At 42.0% G+C, this 19,816-nt stretch overlaps 1 protein-coding gene across 7 annotated transcripts in view; it reads right to left on the bottom strand.

Moving 5' to 3' along the window:
• Window positions 1–4,726: 4,726 nt before the first annotated feature.
• LOC137347116 (tensin-3-like) overlaps window positions 4,727–19,816 on the bottom strand; it is a 547,175-nt gene continuing 532,085 nt past the window's right edge. For all 7 annotated transcript variants that reach the window (XM_068011228.1, XM_068011236.1, XM_068011247.1 and 4 more), the window contains 7 exons: window positions 12,775–12,873; window positions 12,582–12,659; window positions 10,667–10,744; window positions 10,177–10,345; window positions 6,236–6,304; window positions 6,088–6,114; window positions 4,727–5,987 (listed from right to left, as the gene is read on the bottom strand). In XM_068011228.1, coding sequence (XP_067867329.1) covers window positions 5,846–5,987; window positions 6,088–6,114; window positions 6,236–6,304; window positions 10,177–10,345; window positions 10,667–10,744; window positions 12,582–12,659; window positions 12,775–12,873 — 662 coding nt within the window. In that variant the 3' untranslated portion in view covers window positions 4,727–5,845. The remainder of the gene's footprint in view (window positions 5,988–6,087; window positions 6,115–6,235; window positions 6,305–10,176; window positions 10,346–10,666; window positions 10,745–12,581; window positions 12,660–12,774; window positions 12,874–19,816) is intronic.

The raw sequence follows: 19,816 nt of genomic DNA, 5'->3' as shown, positions 1-19,816 counted from the left end.
ATCGCCACTAACCTGTTTTCCGTTGATGGAGACAACTTCATCTTAGCCACTAATTATTTTTCCAAATTCCCATTGTCAGACAGGTAAAAGACACCTCAAGTGTCGTTGTCACACACATTGAGTGCCTTATTCAGTCTATTCAGTGCACCTGATGAAATCATTTTGGACAATGAACCAAATGGGGTGTAAACCATGTGATGTCCTCACCACATTATTCTAGATCTAATGGTCTTGCCGAGTGAATGGTTCGCACAGTCAAATCACTTGTCCTGAAGTGTAGGACAACAAAAAAAGATTTTCGTGTTGCTATGCTCCACCTCAGAGCTACACCTATTGATATGGGCTTACCGTCACCAACAAAGATCATGTTTGGCAAACATGTGCGGATAACTCTACCAAGCCATCATCTTTCCAAATTTTCTGAGATGCAGGAGACACTGCAAAAAAAACAAGGGAGAATGAAGATGCGGCATGACCGACACGCAGAGGTGGAACAACCTCAGCTACACGTAGGGCAAAAGGTCAGGGTCATACACCCCACAATGAGAACATGGAAACCTGCAGAGGTATCCAAAATGTGCAGTAAGCCTAGCTCCGACAAGATTACAACACCGAGCAGAGCGGTGTTGAGAAGGAACCATAGCCAACTAAAAGTGTGCAATACTCCAATTGAGCACAGTGGACTTGAAAGAACACACTCCGATGATGAGGGTGTGATGGAACAACAAGACAACAACCAACACATCGACAACATGCCTTCAAACCCAAAAGAGTCAAGGATGACATCCACAGAAGGTTATACCATAACCAGATCTGGAAGAGTTGTCAAACCACCGAAATGATATGTGGACTATTAAGCTTCTGCACGTGCAAAGTTCATAATCTCTATCCTGTGTAAATAATTGTGATGTTATCTAATTTTATATGTTTTTACTTTTAGCATACAAGACTTATTATTGGAAAGAAGTGGGTGTTGTATGATTGCCTTTAAGAGTGATGTCCCTTTACGATCTTAGTATGCTAATGATCAAAGTACCAGGATGCATACGTGTGACTCGAAGCCAGAGTCACTCTGCAACTGTAACACCTACAGGAAGGTTCTGTAAATAGTTATCTCTGTACTGTATAATAGTTTAGCTGAAATAAGCCCTGTTTGAGATCTTCAACCAACTGGATTCCACACATCTTATTTATGTTGCATCAGACAACATAAAATAACTCATTACACATAGTTGACTTGCTCATCAGTGGACTCATCACAAATAATTGCAAAAGACTCTCATGCATTAATCTGAGACTCATCTCCTCACAATGTGCACCAAAACCTTAGGTAGTCCTGTTGCAATTTATTTGCACTTGGCAAGCAACCACCATTTTGTACATTATGTTAAATGAATACCCACAGCTTTGGGTGATCAAATTTTTTCAATGGTATGTTGGCACTTGCAAAAGCATCCACAAGTTCCATTGTAATTAACTGACGATTTCCTGTGCTCTGTCGACTTCTTAGAGGGAAGAAATCGTTGCTTGTTTTTTTGTGTTTCTTTTCCAGCAGTGCTGTGTCAAATGCTCTTTCTGCTGCAATGGCTTTCAGACTCTAAATGACACAGAACCCTTGCTTGCTATGTGCAATGCAATGAAACATTGCAGCTTGTACAAAAGAGTATTCCACCATCACCATGCAGAGTTTGGCTTCCAAATTCTTTCACTCACTGTGCTGCAGTAATGGTTGTGGCTATTTTTGATTAGCTCAATCTGGCATTCTCACTTGTCTGCTAATACTTGCGACTGCTTCTCCCAAAACTGCACTGAAAGCCCTCCCTCATCTACCAATGAGGTGAGCCAACGAATAAAACACACAAAGTTCACAAGATGGCCCATTTCACAGAGGACTTGAGATTTCATCGTCCATGTGCATTTTTCACAGCCATGAATTTGGTAGGGGGCCCTACTTATGAGGAGATGGCCCTGGAGTTGCTGGGTCTGAAAGCAGTGGAGAGAGTGATCAGAGACCTCTCAAACACTAGCATATTACAATCCTTTCCTGTTAATTCCCTATCTCTTTCTTCACTCACGCATTCAGTGCCTCTATGCAGACATACATTGCAGCTTAACACACTATCATATCTTGAAATGTAAAGCACATTTTCAAGTGGTATCTTACTGATAAAAATATCAAATATTGCATCATTACATATTGCAGCTTTTGGTCAAGTTTTTCCATTGGTATGTTGGCACTTGCAAAAGCATCCACAAGTTCAATTGTAACCAATTGATGATTTTCTGAGCTCTGTCGACTTCTTAAAAAGAGAAGAAATCATTGCTTGTTTTTTTTGCCTGTTCATTATCCAGCAGTGCAGTCGAATGCTCTTTCTGTTGCTTGGTTTGCAGCCTCTAAGTGGTGCGGAACCATTATCCTCCATGTGTGATGCAACGAAACACTGCAGCTTGTACAAAACAATATCCCACCACCTGCGTGCAGAATTTTTCTGCACCTGGACTGCAACTTTAATAAGTTAGAGGCATAAAGTTGGTTTGTGCCAAATAGTTACATTGCAAACAAAATTAACATTTGGTTGAAAAAGGCACAGTAAAGACATGTAACAGTAACAGAGACATGAGGCCCCATAAAGAGGCACTGATGAAATGGGTCTGCTCCAGTGTCCTTTAATATGGTCACTTAACAGCTGGAGCACTTTACAGTTGTACTTGAGCCTTTATGGGGCACTAGGCTAATTTGCATGATTTTGGGACACTGAGCCTTATACAGGCCACACAAGAGTTGCATGTGTCAGGCATTGATTGCCTGATAATATGGGTTTCTGGCACCTAAAACATTCCAGTATTGTGGGTGATAAAGCTCACATTATTGACACCAAAAAAGAAAATATAAAAGATGCTGGAACATACTTAGCAAGTCTCTCAGTATTTAAGAGAAAAGATTTGTTAGGCATCAAGTTATTTGATGAAGTAACAGAACAGGTTGATGAGTGTGGTGTGGTTGATGTATATATGAACATTCAGAAAGCATTTGATAAAGTACTGCATAATAAAAACTTGTTAGCAAAGTTGAAGCTCATGAGATTACAGAGGCAGTGGCTGCACGGAGACAAAATTGGCTAAGAGACAGAAGCAGAGAGTAGTCGTGAATGTTTTTCAGACTGGAGAGAAGTATGCAGTTGTGTCACCTAGAGTTCAGTACTAGGACCACTGCTCCTTTTGATATATATTAATAATCTGGTTTTGGATATACAGGGTACAATTTCAAAATCTGCAGGGGACATAACTCTCTGAAATATAGTTAGTATTGAGGATGGTAACAGAGGAAATTAAAACGTCACCGTACAAATCCTATGACCATCACTCTTGTTGTTTCCAACTTTACGGTCTCCTCATTTCCTTGTACATTCAATTCAAAACCAACATCCTTGTTTACGAACCTTTAGCTTCATTCTATCCTACCTCTGCAACATCCTCCAGTCCTATTTGCCCATGTGGGTTATGTGCTTTTCTGCCTCTGCCTTTTTTTGCCTCTCCCCATCTTGAAAGCCTCCACCAAACCTATTGTGTTGACCACACCTTTAGTCAACTCCTCTGATTCTTCTATTATTCCTCAGCATCCATTCTGTGTCTTGGGGCAATTACTACCTTAAAAGCACTACAGAAATACAATCTATCGTTGGCTACATGAACGACTAAGCAAAGTGCCTACAGAAGCATGAGTGAGCTTCAAAAGAAAAAAAATATAAAGGACATATATATAATAAATTCAAGTATTGTGCATAGGTTTTCTTGGATCAGACTGCCTCCGCAACCAAGCAGTATTTGCAAATACATTTCCCTCAAGAGACTGCGGTGGTATCTATGGGAGTAGGTTTTTTGTGGAGAGTTTAGGCTGATTGGCTAAATGACTGTTTGCCATTGCATGCTTTCTTATGCAGTTATACCGCTGGGCGCCAGCAGATTTAATGCTGCACATATACTGCAGTTGCCAGTCTGAGCTGAAATAATGGCTCCAACCGAATAGGACAGATGACATTGCCCGTCCTAAACTCCCATTCTCCTCCCCCAGAAAGATCAGTCATGGAAGGTTTAGCAAGTTTACCAGTTCAAGGGAATTTTACATGTGGCTGTAGAAGGGGTTTGAATTTAATGTAACCTCTATTTTTTTTTTTAATTGAGGAACTGGTGCGTTTTTGACATTACCTTCACTTTTGCTTTCAGGAAATAATTCATTAGGATCTAGTGACCATCTTAACTACACCAGACCACCCTCAAATTTGCCTTTGGATCTTTGTGACATGCACAACAATACAAATAGAGCTCCTTTCTCAGCTTCGAGTGTGTGGGTACTTTCTAAATGTGGCCAGTCACTCCATTGGAGTTGCACTGTGTGTGGTGTCAAACCCAAACAAAGTGAGATTTCCTCCTTGAGGGATTATCAGACCACTTTAGGTCATGTCCTAACCCTGGATTTATACTGCAGCTTTAGTGTTGCTGTGAATTAGAAGCTGAAGAGTAAATGAACCTTAAGATTGTGTTACTGTTGACTGTGTAGATTTTAATATTTCAAGGACCAGAATAGCTCGGATTGAAGTAGAAAGGAACTTAAACCTGAAGTGCTAATATGTTTAGTTAAGTCGCAGCTGGTCTTCTAGGAATCAATGACACATGGATGAAAAGATAATCTATATGAAACTCAAATCTAAATCATTGCTATAAACTGTTTAATAATAAGACTATTTATTTTGTGTGATACACACCATGAACAAGTGGAAGCAGAAACTAAAATTTATTGTATTTATTATAACTTTAACAGATTGTGTTTCAAAGAATGGAAAAGGACTATACAAAGAATTATAGAACATAATTCATTTACATAATGAATACAAGTTTTTTTTTACAGAATGCTTAGAAGAATACTGCAAAATACAGACTAGCCAAAGCAGACAGTAATGAGTAAAATGATAATTTTGATAATACAGATTATTGGTCAAAGTGAAAACTTAAACTTGTATTTTGGCATTTTCACTATTAGTTAACACTGGAAACAACACATGGGTAGGATACAGTGGTTTAATAGGAGAGAAAGGGTGGAATTCATTCACTGAGCTCACGTTTACACAGTAGCTCAAAGTGCTGATTAAATGGTATGTCTTTGGCAAGAATTTCATACCCAACTGTATATAGTTGTATAGCTTTAATCAATTGTAAAAAAAATTGCAGTGCTATAAAATAATTCTACATAAACCTTAATATCTATCCTACTTGTACTAAAATGCCAGTGATTCTGGAATGATACACAAGGTGCTGCACACAATATAGAATGGCATGCACCTCCAAGAATGCCGAGTAACACAAAATCGACAGCCAAACTGTGATTGTACAATACACATACATTTAGGTAAATGTGCTCAATCATCAGATTAGCTGCAATCCAGTCAGGATATTTTATCAAATAAATATAAATTATGAATGTGTGTGTTGTTTTTCCTGTTTGGTCTAGTTTTAAAACTGCTTTATCTCATCCTGCTCAAGACAGTAAAAAAATAAAATTAAGCATTGACCCTTCACCTCAACAAATAAAACCAAATGATAACAAATAACCACAGAAGCCAAATATCTTTTCTGACTGTCTGAACTAAGACCAGTTATTCTCTAAAGTTCACATCCCTGCTCCCCTCTAAAAGAAATCAAACCTGCTCTTACCATCATTCAACATATACAAACCTTCCAAACATGACCAGTTATTGCTCCAAATCAGTGTTGTCTTGCAGTTTATTTTTTATTTTTTAAAAAGAGGGTTACTCTCCTCAATGTGGGGCCCAGCAGCATCAGAATCTAATTACTTCTTTTGAGATCCGATCATGACCTTTGATACAAAGTTCACAATGGCACTGGCAGGCTGCTCAGGATCGTGTTCAGCAAACAGGTGGCAGACATTATCAGTGGCACTTCCTTGTTTCCTTGCAACAAATCCAAAAATTCTATCAAAAGAAAACCACATTATTCATGGTTTATATACACAAGCACCACCAAATTCACTTAAAACTGTTCCGTAAAATTCTACAGATTTTAAATACTTACTTTGCTGAGGTGATATCTTTTGTCCATCTTTTGAGGGGAGGGGAGGAATAAAGCAGAAAGAAAAGGCCCATTATAATTCCAAACACTTCTCACATGGTCCAAAAATGTTACTGTATCAGAACGCATATTAAAGCAATCACAAACTTACTTCCTTTCTTGTGGGTCCAAGGCACAGAAAATCACTGTGCTGACAGCATAATGTCTTCTGAAAAATAATCTGTTAAAAAGAGAAAGCCTATTATTCACAAAATAACCAGTATTCAGGACAGGATTAAGTTTGTTAGTGTAGTGAAATTTTGTTAAAATCCTGTGTATCTGAAATATAACTGTACAAAAGACATAACAGGCTGATTTTGAAATATTTAACACAATTTTTAAATCTTGATTCGCAATTGTTAAGCTGATCTTGGTTCAGGTACTGCAATTGCTAGATCAATCGTTAATGTTAATTTTAAAACTGAAATTGATAGATTTTGTTAACCAGACGTATTGAGGGATATGGGGCAAAGGCAAATATATGGAATTAGGTCACAGATCAGTCACAATCTCATTGAATGGCAGACAGACTCGAGGGGCTAAATGGCCTATTCCTCTTCCTATGTTCCTACAATTGTCCTGGGTTGGGAGAAGAAAAGCAGACAGTATGCAGTGACTTATTGGAAAGTGAGCAGTTGTGGATTTTGGAGGACACAAAGACAGGTAGGAAAGTAAGTTGTGAAGAGGACATAAGGAGGCTACAAAGGGATATAGATAGGTTAAGTGATTGGGCAAAGATCTGGCAAATGCAGTATAATGTGGGAAAATGTGAAATTGTCCATCTTGGCAGCAAAAAAGCATATTATCTAAATGGTGAGAGCTCTGAGATGCAGAGGGATCTGGGTGTCCTAGTACATGAATCATAAAAGGTTAGTATGCAAGTACAGCAAGTAACTAGGAAAGCTAATAGAATGTTATTGTTTATTGTGAGGGGAATACAAAAGGAGGGAGGTTATGCTTCAGTTATACAGGGCATTGGTGAGACCACATCAGGAGTACTGTGTACAGTATTCGACTCCTTATCTAAGGAAGGATGTAAATGCGTTGGCAGTAGTTCAGAGAAGGTTTACTAGACTAATACCTGGAATAGGTGGGTTGTCTTATGTGGAAAGGTTGGACAGGCTAGGCTTGTATCTGCTGGAGTTTAGAAGAATAAGAGGCGACTTGATTGAAACATATAAGGGGTCCTGACAGGGTGGATGTGGAAAGGATGTTTCCTCTTGTGGGAGAATTTAGAACTATGGGTCATTATTTAAAAATAGGGGGTCGCCCATTTAAGACAGAGGTGAAGAGAAATTTTTTCTCTGAGGGTTGTGAATCTTTGGAACTCTCTTCCTCAAAAGGCAGTGGAAGCAGAGTCTTTGAATATTTTAAAGCAGAGGTAGATAGATTCTTGATAAGCAAGGGGGTGAAAGGTTATCGGGGGTAAGTAGGAATATGGAGTCGTGGTTACAATCAGATCAGCCATGATCTTATTGAATGGTGGAGCAGGCTCGAGGGGCTGAGTGGCCTTCTCTTGCTCCTAATTCGTATGTTTGTAAGTAAGTACAGGGATGTTCTTAGCTTTAACATTCTTCTTGTTTGAACTGCCTTCCTACATTTGTTGCCTAGACTCAAAAATAATTACTTGGGTATGCTGGGTAATACTGGGTGACATGTAAATATACCTTAGAACAAGAAAGAAAAAATGATGGAAATGGACTAGGTTGCAAGTTTCTATATTTCATACATAATCCCTAACATTTTAATGTTAGCTGATAGGGAAGAGACTGATTTGCTTTGCAATCCACTTTGTTCAAACTATGCTTTAATTTCAACAAGCACTTGCTAATGAGAAATAGTCAGTGCAGATTTCCTGCCAGAACAAGTTTACACCTTTCAATTTATCTCAAAATTACATTTTAAACTTTTTTCAAAAACCTTTCCTTCTCACTACCCTCCCCAAATGTTGCTTCTCTCAATTTAGCCTGAAAACTGGGTTGCCAGAATGAAGCAAGTGGATTGGTCCTTTGCAACAATCAGTACAACTCTGTGACCAGAAATGATACAGTGCCTCAGAGGAGGAGAGATCTAAGGCTGGGTTTTACCAGCCCCTCGGCATCGTGGATTGAGGTGGGGAGGCCTGTAAAATGCTTGCGGGAGCGACCCGCCACGACCCACAAAGCCGAAACGGCTCCACCGGATATTAGCAGTAGCGACCAGGCCTCGATGTAGCCCCCCCTCCACCGCTTGGTGGTGGGGCCTTCATTAAAATATGGAAATGAGGTTTCTTAAAATGCAAATGAACTTACCTGCTGTCATCGGCCATCCCATGCAGATTTTACGGCTGCCGATCGCAACTCTCATGCCTTCGGAACTCCGTATGGAGTTCTGAGGCAAGAAACCGGTGGGCGGGGGGGAGGAAGGACTAAAATTATCAGGGTGGGGTTGGGGGGGGAGCGGGGAAAATGTTTTTTTACTGGCTGTGGGGATGGTGGGAAGGGGTTGAAGGGCAAAAGTGATGATGTTGAGGGGGGGTGGGGGAAGTTCAGGGTGGGAATAACATTAATGTCTGTCAGATTGGCGTATAAATCAACCTTTGTGGGGGGGAGGGTGTTGGGAAAGGGCCTCCTGCTTTTGATTTTTAGTAAAAATTTAAAAGGTAATTTCCCTTTAAAGATTCAAATCTCTCATGATGGGCTTGAAGCCCTTTAAAAATGGCGCCGGATGCTGATGCCGGGAACGCGACGGCCTCCCCCTCTAAGTCATCAGGGGCTGCCGCTCCACCCCCTCCATTTAAATGAGCCCCCACACATAATATTGCGGGGGCTCTGCGGTGGCATTTCTGTGTCGGAAGGCCGCCGACTTCGTGGTGTGCTGATAAAATTCAGCCCCTAGTATCTGTGAGGCACCATCCTGCACCTTGGCTAAGAATGGGAGAAAGACATTCAACTGGGATACAACAGCCAGGAGTTTCCTTGGAGCTGCTCCTGGTTCATTGCTCTAACTTAGTCAGAAGTGCAGCAGACTACTTGTCTATATGTGTAACTGGGTTCTCCACTGCATTTCCAGCAGCAATGGGGTGCAGTTCTGAGGAAATTCTGAAATCTGCTTATCGTTATTTTTGAGATTAACACGAACAGGGAGGCAATTAGTGCACTTGTATCCATTCTGTTACACACTTCAAATTCTGAAACATTCCTACATCATTGACTGTATCAAAAAATCAAGTCACTTTCAACTTTAGACCTTCAAAAGCTTGCATATCTATTGTCACAATGTACTCGTGTGATATATCCAATAGCACAAAAGAAACTGAGCACTTTTGCATTCTGCATTAAGAAACTTCACAATATTAGGCTGTGACTATTAGAAAATAAAAATGTCAGGCTGTTTTTGTAGTGCTTATCCAAAGTAGAAAATCATTCACACCATGTTCCCACTTTCTGTGAAAACTCGCTCTGAAAGATGGATCATAACCATTCAGTTAATAGCTGCATCATACTGATTGAACTATTTCAATTAGACCAACTGTTTTTTTTTCTTTTTCTTGTTTAATAATGAGTATCCCTTTGCTGTGTGCATTTCATTAAAATCATCTGTCACTCTTTAACCCAGCCATTTAATTAAGCCACATCCTTTTGAATGCCTGACTAGAACAGTATGGGAGTCAGAAAAGGGCACTGCAGAATTCTACCAAGCTACAAAGCTTATCCATTTATCATCATCTTCTGCATTCAACTGCCAAGACAATTCACAGTTTAAATAGTTATTTTATCATTAATTCATGTCCCTTAATTTTATTTGAAAACTTCCAAAATCCAAGTATATTATACCTACTGGAAAGTTCTCATCCACTAATTTAGTTACTGTCTATAAAGCCTGATAGATTTATGATGGTAAGTGTTTAATTGTCCATTTTCCTTATGGATTGGGTCATAATCATTTGAGGATTTACTATTGAGAAATAAATATTTGGAGCTGAGGGTTAGGAAAAGATCAGGCAACTGTTAGACAGGAACAGCATAGGTGAAACTTGTTCTAAGTCCAAGTTAAAATACAGAGCACACTTACTTTCTTTGATTGTCAGTCAGAGTAATGCCTTGGGCAGATACTTTAAAATGTACAACCGTGGAGGCTGGAGTTGGAGTCTGCATCAGTGTTTCTGACGTTGCTTTCTGGATTGCTTGGTGGCCAGTCAGAGACTCCATTTCCACAGAATTTAAATACCACACATTACATGCTGAAAACAAAGGCACACAGGTGTAAATAACATGATGTAAATAACGAAATATTAACAAATTTACAGTAATTATTTTAATGTTTACGATTACTGGTGTAGCCAGTGACAATACAGAAGCAAATTTCCAGTGGCCAAAGCAGATGCACAAATTGTGCTAAGCATTTAACTATGCCACTAAAATACACCACATCCACCAAACTTGGTAAAGGGATAGATTGGATAAACCAGTTGAGTTGTCCTTTTACATGGCAGATTATTAGACAACCATAAATATGTCAGCAGTGGGAGTGATCTGCCACAGCAGCTTTACAATATTCTTACCTGCCCCTTGCTTTAATAATTCTGCAGCAGAGTTTGTGGCAGCCTGTGAGGAAGCATCTGAAGCATTTTGCAAAGGATCTAAAAATGTAAAAACACATTCAACTGTGCAATTCTGATTTCCTGCTTGTGGAAGCTATTCACACCAACAATGAATTAACTGAGATTTATTATAAAATAAAGCTGAATATAATCCCAGTGAAAGACCCATAGATCCATTAGATGAGTTAACTGGCGAAACAACTCAGAGCTACACTGTAATTATTAATCAGAAAAAAAATTAAATGTAAATTAAATGTGTAAAAGCAAAGAAAAGGGTGAATAATTTTGCAATGTCCTGAAAATCCTTTTTGGACTGTAGAAGAAGCCTGCCAAAGTGGGGTGTTATTCAGTGATGGCATCTCGACAGAGACTTGACAGAACTCTAAGTACCTATTACAGGAAATGGTCACATGTGGTGTAAAGAATCAGGCCAGTGGAAAGGACACCACTTTGTCATCATTTCATTACCACGAGAGAGACATGGGGCTGTGTGTGGGGTTACGTGGCCAGGGGTGTAGTGGTGGTACAGAATTGCAGCGGCAGCAGCCACCAAGAAACCTGACGCCGGGGTTGCCAGGGGCAGGATAGGCCAATGTTGGCCTTCCCGCCCAGAGGCAAATTTGAGTGGCCCATTAACGGCCAATTAAGGGCCTTTTCCTGCCACCCCTGGGAACTTAGTAGTGGCGGGGGGGGGCCTCCATCGCATGGGGAGGACACCTTGGAAAAAGAGATGCCCTCCCTGCGGGCTTGGGGGGTGGTCCCTCCTTGGTGGGCAATTCGTGACCTGTCGACAGCTGATTTAAACGGCTTAAGTTAGTAATTTCAACCCTAAACACTTGTCATTTTCTTTTAAAAAGTTAACAATTTTCTTTGTTTTGCTTCCTTATGGCACTTAGGTTCTCATGGGCCCTCGTGTCAATTGTTCAGTATTTTTCCTCCCAGCTTCCTCAGAAGCACCCCAATCTTACACAGACACACTGCGTGGAGGAACGTATGCCAGAATGATTGAAGGCATAATTAGCTGCACCATCACGATGCCACCAACCATATCTGTAGGACCTGGAACACCTACCTGACAATGACTGTGGGGGAAATGTTTTCACAAGGTGCAAGTCAGCTAAGTGCCAGACACAGAGTGATGTCATCCATGGCAAGGTGACCTACAGCTACTAAGCATTACAGGGCTGGCATATCCAGTAGTAATAACGGTGCCATGGAGTGGCCATAAAGGACCACCCTCTTTGCTACTCCTCATGAAATACCACCTTTACTTCAACAGCCTTCAAAACAATTCAAAGGCTGTTCTGTCACTTGCCTATGGACCCATATTTTCACCTTGGATTCCTTTTTTAGTCTCTTACCTTTTCATTCCTGGTAAAAGCTAATAATAGGATCAAACATCTTCTGAGGCTCTCTGGAGATGTTCAGCACTTTTGTCCATCTATTACAACATTTCCCTTTAATTTGTCCTTTCTCGTTAAGTTTCACGAGTATGCAATTCTCACTCTTACCACTTGTCTACTCCTTGCACCTGTCCAAATCTGTACCTGAAGTTATGCACATGTACTAACCTTGGAAAAATGAGTGCAAGCAGCACATTTTCATTTGAGTCTGTCAGAAGCTTGCCAATTGTCATTCAGGTCTAAACTATGCTAATTATGGAAAATATAGGCTGACTTGTTAAGTAACATTTTCAGAGTGATATTTACATTACAACAGAACGAAAAATCAGTTACATATTTCATGCTGTATACATTTTGAAAAGGAATACTTTTAAAATATGATTACAACTGTATCGATTTGAGGGTATTAATGTAGATTTTTTTTTATTGTATCTGTTTTCCAACTGTTCTCTTCTGCCAACACGTATATTTACCTCTGTCAGGAATGAGTAGCTTGCAAGGCAATGCCAGTGGCGTGATGGAATGTTGATAAACCAATGCAGTCAGACTCCCTGATTAGAAACACAGTAATGCATATTAGATGCATAGAAAAAACCCAGTTTTAAAACATCTGGATCATCTTAGCTGTATATATTTCACTTATAACAAGTAAACATAAAGGCATACCAAAGTATGGTTCATTGGGGCAACCCTTTAATCGGACTCCTTTCTGGGTACATTCAATCAGGAAATGTCTGACCAGCTCATTAGATAAGTCTCCCACTGCTGTCAAAGAAAGGAACACAAGTTTACTCATAGGTTAGTAATTGGGGAGGTAGATGGCAAGTTAAATTCTAATGTGCAGAAATGCAAAGTGATGCATTTTGAGAGGAATAATTAAGGAGAGGACATATACATTAAAGAGTAGTTTTACAAGGATTAGAGGAGCAGAGAGATTTAGGGGTTCAGATACACCAATCTTTTAAAGTGAAGGACATGTTACAAAAAAACCCTTTTAAAAAAGAGGTACAGAATACAAAAGCAAAGAAAAAATGGCAAACCTTAACAATGCATTGATTAGGCCACAGTGTGAATTTTATGTCCAGTTTCTGATGCCCTACTTTGGGAAGAGTACAAATATGTAGGCAAATTTCTGAGTGCAAAAGCAATAGGGCAATAATAGTTGGGGATCTCATTTACCGTAATATCAACTGGGATACAAATAGTGCGAAGGGCACAGAAGGCACAAAATTCTTGAACTACATTCAAGAGAACTTTTTTAGCCACCACATAACAAGCCCAATGAGAGGAGGCACAATTCTAGATTTAGTCTTAGGAAATGAAGCTGGGCAAGTGGATGAAGCAGCAGTGGGTACCATTTTGGAGATCGTGACCATAATACAGTTAGATTTAGCATTATTATGGAAAAGGACAAGGATAGAACAGCAGTAAAAGCTCTGAATTGGGGAAAGGCAAATTTTACAATGCTGAGGGGTGATCTGGCGAAAGTGGTAGAAAGTGCAGGGGTGAAGTAAAAAAGATAATTAAGAAAGCAAAGAGTGGACATGAAAAAATATTGGCAGGTAAAATTAAGGAAAACCCAAAGATGTTTTATCAGTACATTAAGATCAAGCAGATAACCAAAGAAAGGATAGGGCCTATCAGAGATGTACAAGGTATCTTATGCGTGGATGCAGAAGATGTGGGCAGGATTCTTAATGAGTACTTTGTCTTTGTCTTCACAAAGGTGAGGGATGATGCAGACATTGTAGTTAAAGAGGAGGTGTGTGAAATATTAGATATGATAAGCATAATGTGAGAGGATGTACCAGAGGGTCTCACATCCTCGAAAGTGGATAAACCACCAGGGTCAGATGGATTGTATCTCAGGCTGTTAAAGGAAGCCAGGGAGGAAACAGTGGATGCTCGGAGGATCATTTTCAAATCCTCACAAGATGGAGGCGAGGTACCAGAGGATTGGAGGTCTGCAAATGTTGTATCCATTGTTTAAAAAGGGTGCGAGGGATAGGCCAAATAATTATAGGTTGGTCAGTCTGACCATGGTAGTGGGCAAATTATTAGAATCAATTCTGAGTGATAGCATAAACTGTCACGTAGAAAGGCACGGATTAATCAGGGATAGTCAGCATGGATTTGTTAAGGGAAGGTCATGTCTAATTAACTTAATTGAATTTTTTGAGGAAGTAACAAGGAGGATTGATGAGGGTAGTGCAGTAGATGCTGTCCACGTGGATTTTAGTAAAGCATTTGACATGACAGACTGGTCAGAAAAGTAAAAGACCATGGGATACAGGGAAATGTGGCGAGTTGGATCCAAAATTGGTTCAGTGACAGGAAACAAAGGGTAACGAGTGACAGATGTTTTTGCGAATGGAAGGCGGTTTCCTATGGCTTTCCACAGGGCTCAGTGTTGGATCTCTTGCTGTTTATGGTATATATTATTGATTTCGACTTAAATATGGGAGGCAGGATTGGGAAATTTGCAGATGACACAAAAATTGGCCGTGTAGTTGACAGTGAAGAGGATAGCTGGAGACTCCAGCTGGAGCTGGATGAACTTCGGATCATTCAGGCGGCTGAGGGGGTGATAGAGAGCAGTTATAGGGAAGTAGTGACACCCAAGTTACAGAATAAAGGTAGCTGGGTGACTGTCAGGGGAGGGAAAGGGAATAGGCGCACAGTGCAGGGATCCCCTGTGGCCGTTCCCCTCAATAATAAGTATACCGTTTTGGATACGGTTTGGGGGGGGGTGGGGGGACCTACCAGGGGAAAGCCACAGCAGCCAGGTCTCTGGCACTGAGCCTGGCTCTGTGGCTCAGAAGGGAAGGGGGGAGAATAGGAGAGCGATAGTGATAGGAGATTCAATGGTTAGAGGAACAGACAGGAGATTCTGTGGTCGCGAATGAGACTCCCGGATGGTATGTTGCCTCCCGGGTGCCAGGGTCAGGGATGTCTCGGATAGAGTCTACAGGATTCTTAAGGGGGAGGGGGAGCAGCCAGAAGTCGTGGTACACATCGCTACCAATGACATAGCTAGGAAAAGGGATGAGGACCTGAAAAGCGAATATAGGGAGTTAGGTTGGAAGCTAAAAGGCAGGACGAGCAGGATAGTAATCTCAGGATTGATACCGGTGCCACGTGCTAGTGAGGCTAGAAACAGAGAGCGAGTGCAGCTGAACACGTGGCTACAGAGCTGGTGTAGGAGGGAGGGCTTCAGATATGTGGATCATTGGGATACCTTCTGGGGAAGGTGGGACCTGTACAAGAAGGACGGGTTGCATCTGAACTGGAGGGGCACCAATATCCTGGGCGGGAGGTTTGCTAGCGCTCTTCGGGAGGGTTTAAACTAGTTTGGCAGGGGGATGGGAGCTACGGATCAGTGGATGGGGTAGCTGTTGAACAGGCAGATACAGAGTGCAGAGAGTCTGCGAGGAAGGTTAGACAGTTGACAGGGCAAAGTTGCAGCCAGTATGATGGGTTGAAGTGTGTCTATTTTAACGCAAGAAGTGTCAGGAATAAGGGTGACGAACTTACAGCATGGATCAGTACTTGGAGCTACGATGTTGTGGCCATTACGGAGACTTGGATATCACAGGGGGAGGAATGGATGTTGGATGTTCCGGGGTTTAGATGTTTCAAAAGGAATAGGGAGGGAGGTAAAAGAGGTGGGGGAGTGGCATTGCTAATCAGGGATAGTATCACAGCTGCAGAAAGGGAGGTCGTCGCGGAGAGTTTGTCTACTGAGTCATTATGGGTGGAAGGCAGAAACAGAAAAGGAGCAGTCACTTTATTGGGAGTTTTCTATAGACCCCCCAATAGCAACAGAGACACGGAGGAACAGATTGGGAGGCAGATTTTGGAAAGGTGCAGAAGTAACAGGGTTGTTGTCATGGGTGACTTCAACTTCCCTAATATTGATTGGAACCTCCTTAGTGCAAATAGTTTGGATGGAGCAGTTTTTGTCAGGTGTGTCCAGGAAGGATTCCTGACTCAATATGGAGATAGGCCGACTAGAGGGGAGGCTATGTTGGATTTGGTGCTTGGCAACGAACCAGGCCAGGTGGCAGATCTCTCGGTGGGAGAGCATTTCGGTGATAGTGATCACAACTCCCTGACCTTTACTATAGTCATGGATAGGGATAGGAGCAGACGGGATGGGAAAATATTTAATTGGGGGAGGGGAAATTACAATGCTATTAGGCAAGAACTGGGGAGCATAAATTGGGAACAGATGTTCTCAGGAAAATGCACGACAGAAATGTGGAGGTTGTTTAGGGAGCACTTGCTGCGACTGCTGGATAGGTTTGTCCCGATGAGGCAAGGAAGGGTGAAGGAACCTTGGGTGACAAGAGATGTGGAACAGCTAGTCAAGAGGAAGAAGGAAGCTTACTTAAGGTTGAGGAAGCAAGGATCAGACAGGGCTCTAGAGGGTTACAAGGTAGCCAGGAAGGAACTGAAGAATGGACTTAGGAGAGCTGGAAGGGGACATGAAAATGTCTTGGCGGGTAGGATTAAGGAAAATCCCAAGGCGTTCTACACTTATGTGAGGAACAAGTGGATGGCCAGAGTGAGGGTAGGGCCGACCAGGGATAGTGGAGGGAACTTGTGCCTGGAGGAGGTAGGGCAGGTCCTAAATGAATACTTTGCTTCAGTATTCACTAGTGAGAGGGACCTGGTCGTTTGTGAGGACAGCGTGAAACAGGCTGATATGCTCGAACAGGTTGATGTTAAGAGGGAGGATGTGCTGGAAATTTTGAAAGACATGAGGACAGATAAGTCCCTGGGGCCAGACGGGAAATACCCAAGGATATTACGGGAAGTGAGGGAAGAGATTGCCGCGCCTTTGGCGATGATCTTTGTGTCCTCACTGTCCACTGGAGGAGTACCAGATGATTGGAGGGTGGCAAATGTTATTCCCTTGTTCAAGAAAGGAAATAGGGATAACCCTGGGAATTATAGACCAGTCAGTCTTACGTCGGTAGTGGACAAATTATTGGAGAGGATGCTGAGAGACAGGATTTATGATTATTTGGAAAAGCATAGCTTGATTAGAGACAGTCAGCATGGCTTTGTGAGGGGCAGGTCATGCCTCACAAGCCTTATTGAATTCTTTGAAGATGTGACAAAACACGTTGATGAAGGAAGAGCAGTGGATGTGGTGTATCTGGATTTTAGCAAGGCGTTTGATAAGGTTCCCCATGGTAAGCTCATTCAGAAAGTAAGGAGGAATGGGATACAGGGAAAGTTGGCTGTCTGGATACAAAATTGGCTGGCCCATAGAAGACAGAGGGTGGTAGTAGATGGAAAGTATTCAGCCTGGAGCTCAGTGACCAGTGGTGTTCTGCAGGGATCTGTTCTGGGACCTCTGTTCTTTGTGATTTTTATAAATGACTTGGATGAGGAAGTGGAAGGCTGGGTTAGCAAGTTTGCCGATGACACGAAGGTTGCTGGAGTTGTGGATAGTGTGGAAGGCTGTCGTAGGTTGCAACGGGACATTGACGGGATGCAGAGCTGGGCTGAGAAGTGGCAGATGGAGTTCAACTTGGAAAGTGTGAAGTGATTCATTTTGGAAGGTCGAATTTGAATGTGGAATACAGGCTTAAAGACAGGATTCTTCGTAGTGTGGAGGAACAGAGGGATCTTGGGGTCCATGTCCATAGATCGCTCAAAGTTGCCACCCAAGTTGATAGGTTTGTTAAGAAAGCGTATGGTGTGTTGGCTTTCATTAACAGGGGGATTGAGTTTAAGAGCCACGAGGTTATGCTGCAGCTCTATAAAGCCCTGGTTAGACCACACTTGGAATATTGTGTTCAGTTCTGGTCGCCTCATTATAGGAAAGATGTGGAAGCTTTAGAGAGGGTGCAGAGGAGATTTACCAGGATGCTGCCTGGACTGGAGGGCATGTCTTACGAAGAAAGGTTGAGGGAGCTAGGGCTTTTCTCATTGGAGCGAAGAAGGATGAGAGGTGACTTCATAGAGGGGTACAAGATGATGAGAGGCATAGATAGAGTGGATAGCCAGAGACTTTTTCCCAGGGCGGAAAGGGCTATCACCAGGGGGCATAATTTTAAGGTGATTGGAGGAAGGTTTCGGGGAGATGTCAGAGGTAGGTTCTTTACACAGAGAGTGGTGGGAGTGTGGAATGCACTGCCAGCGGTGGTAGTAGAAGCAGATACATTAGGGACACTTAAGCGACTCTTGGATAGGTACATGGATGATAGTAGTATGAAGGGTATGTAGGTAGTTTGATCCTAGAGTAGGTTGAAGGTTCGGGACAAGATCGTGGGCCGAAGGGCCTGTACTGTGCTGTACTGTTCTATGTTCTATATCAATGGTTTGGTTGAGTGGGCAGAAAATTGGCAAATGGAATTCAATCCGGAGAAGTGAGTAATGCATTTGGGGAGGGCAAACAAAGCAAGGGAATACACAATAAACGGGAGGATATTGAGAGGGGTAGAGGCAGAGAGAGACCTTGGAGTGCATGTCCACAGGTCCCTGAAGGTAGAACAGATAGATAAAAGTGGTGAAGAAGGCATATGGAATGCTTTTCTCTATTAGCCATGGTATAGAACACAAAAGCAGGGATGTAATGCTGAAACTGTATAAAACGCTGCTCTGGCCTTAGCTGGAGTATTGCATACAGTTCTGGTCACCACATTACAGGAGGGACATAATTGCTCTGGAGAGAGTACAGAGGAGATTTATAAGAGTGTTGCCAGGGCTTAAAAATTGCAGCCATGAGGAAAGATTGGATAGGCTAGGGTTGTTTTCCTTTGAACAGATGAGGCTGAGGGGTGACTTAATTGAAGTGTACAAAATTATGAGGGGCCTAGATAGAGCAGACAGGAAGTGCAGCACAGTGTTGCAGTGATTAGCACTGCAGCCTCACAGCTCCAGCGACCGGGGTTCAGTTCTGGGTACTGCCTGTGCGGAGTTTGCCAGTTCTCCCTGTGACTACGTGGGTTTCCTCCTCGTGCTCCAGTTTCCTCCCACATGCCAAAGACTGTGAGTTGATAGGTAAATTGGCCATTGTAAAAACTGCCCCTAGCGTAGGTAGGTGGTAGGAGAATTGAGGGAAAAGTGGGATTAATGTAGGATTAGTATAAATGGGTGGTTGATGGTCAGCGCGGATTCGGTAGGCTGAAGGGCCTGTTTCGGTGCTGTATCTCCCTATGATTCTATGACCAGTTTCCCTAGCAGAGAGGTCAATTACAAGGGAGCACAGATTTAATATGATTGGTAGAAGAATTAGACAGGACATGAGGAAACATTTTTTCACCCAGAGAGTGGTGGGTGTCTGGAATTCATTGCCCGGATCGGTGGTGGAGGCAGAAATCCTCAACTCATTTATAATGTATCTGGACCTGCACCTGAAGTACTGTAACCTGCAAGGCTACAGACCAGGTGCTGGAAGGTGGGATTAGATTGGGTGGCTAGTTTTTTCAGCCGGTGCAGAGATGATGGGCTGAATGACCTCTTTCTGTGCCGTAACTTTTCTATGGTTCTATGGTTATACAAAGGCCACAGAGAGTGTGCAGAAGGGATTCACTAAGATGAATGATACCCTATTGTTAAGATAAAGAGAAACTGCAGCAATTTTCATTCAGCCAAAGAAATATAAGGGATTTTGTCACCACAAAAGGACCAACTATTGAACAGATTTCCAAACAGCTATCGTGGATCTCATTTCTATTCATGTTTTTCCCTC

This window comes from Heterodontus francisci, chromosome 2 (genome assembly GCF_036365525.1).
Source record: "Heterodontus francisci isolate sHetFra1 chromosome 2, sHetFra1.hap1, whole genome shotgun sequence".
NCBI classification, from domain to species: domain Eukaryota; kingdom Metazoa; phylum Chordata; class Chondrichthyes; order Heterodontiformes; family Heterodontidae; genus Heterodontus; species Heterodontus francisci.
The sequence above is the reverse complement of the archived record's forward strand: the minus strand, read 5'-3'. Positions and strand labels throughout refer to the sequence as shown.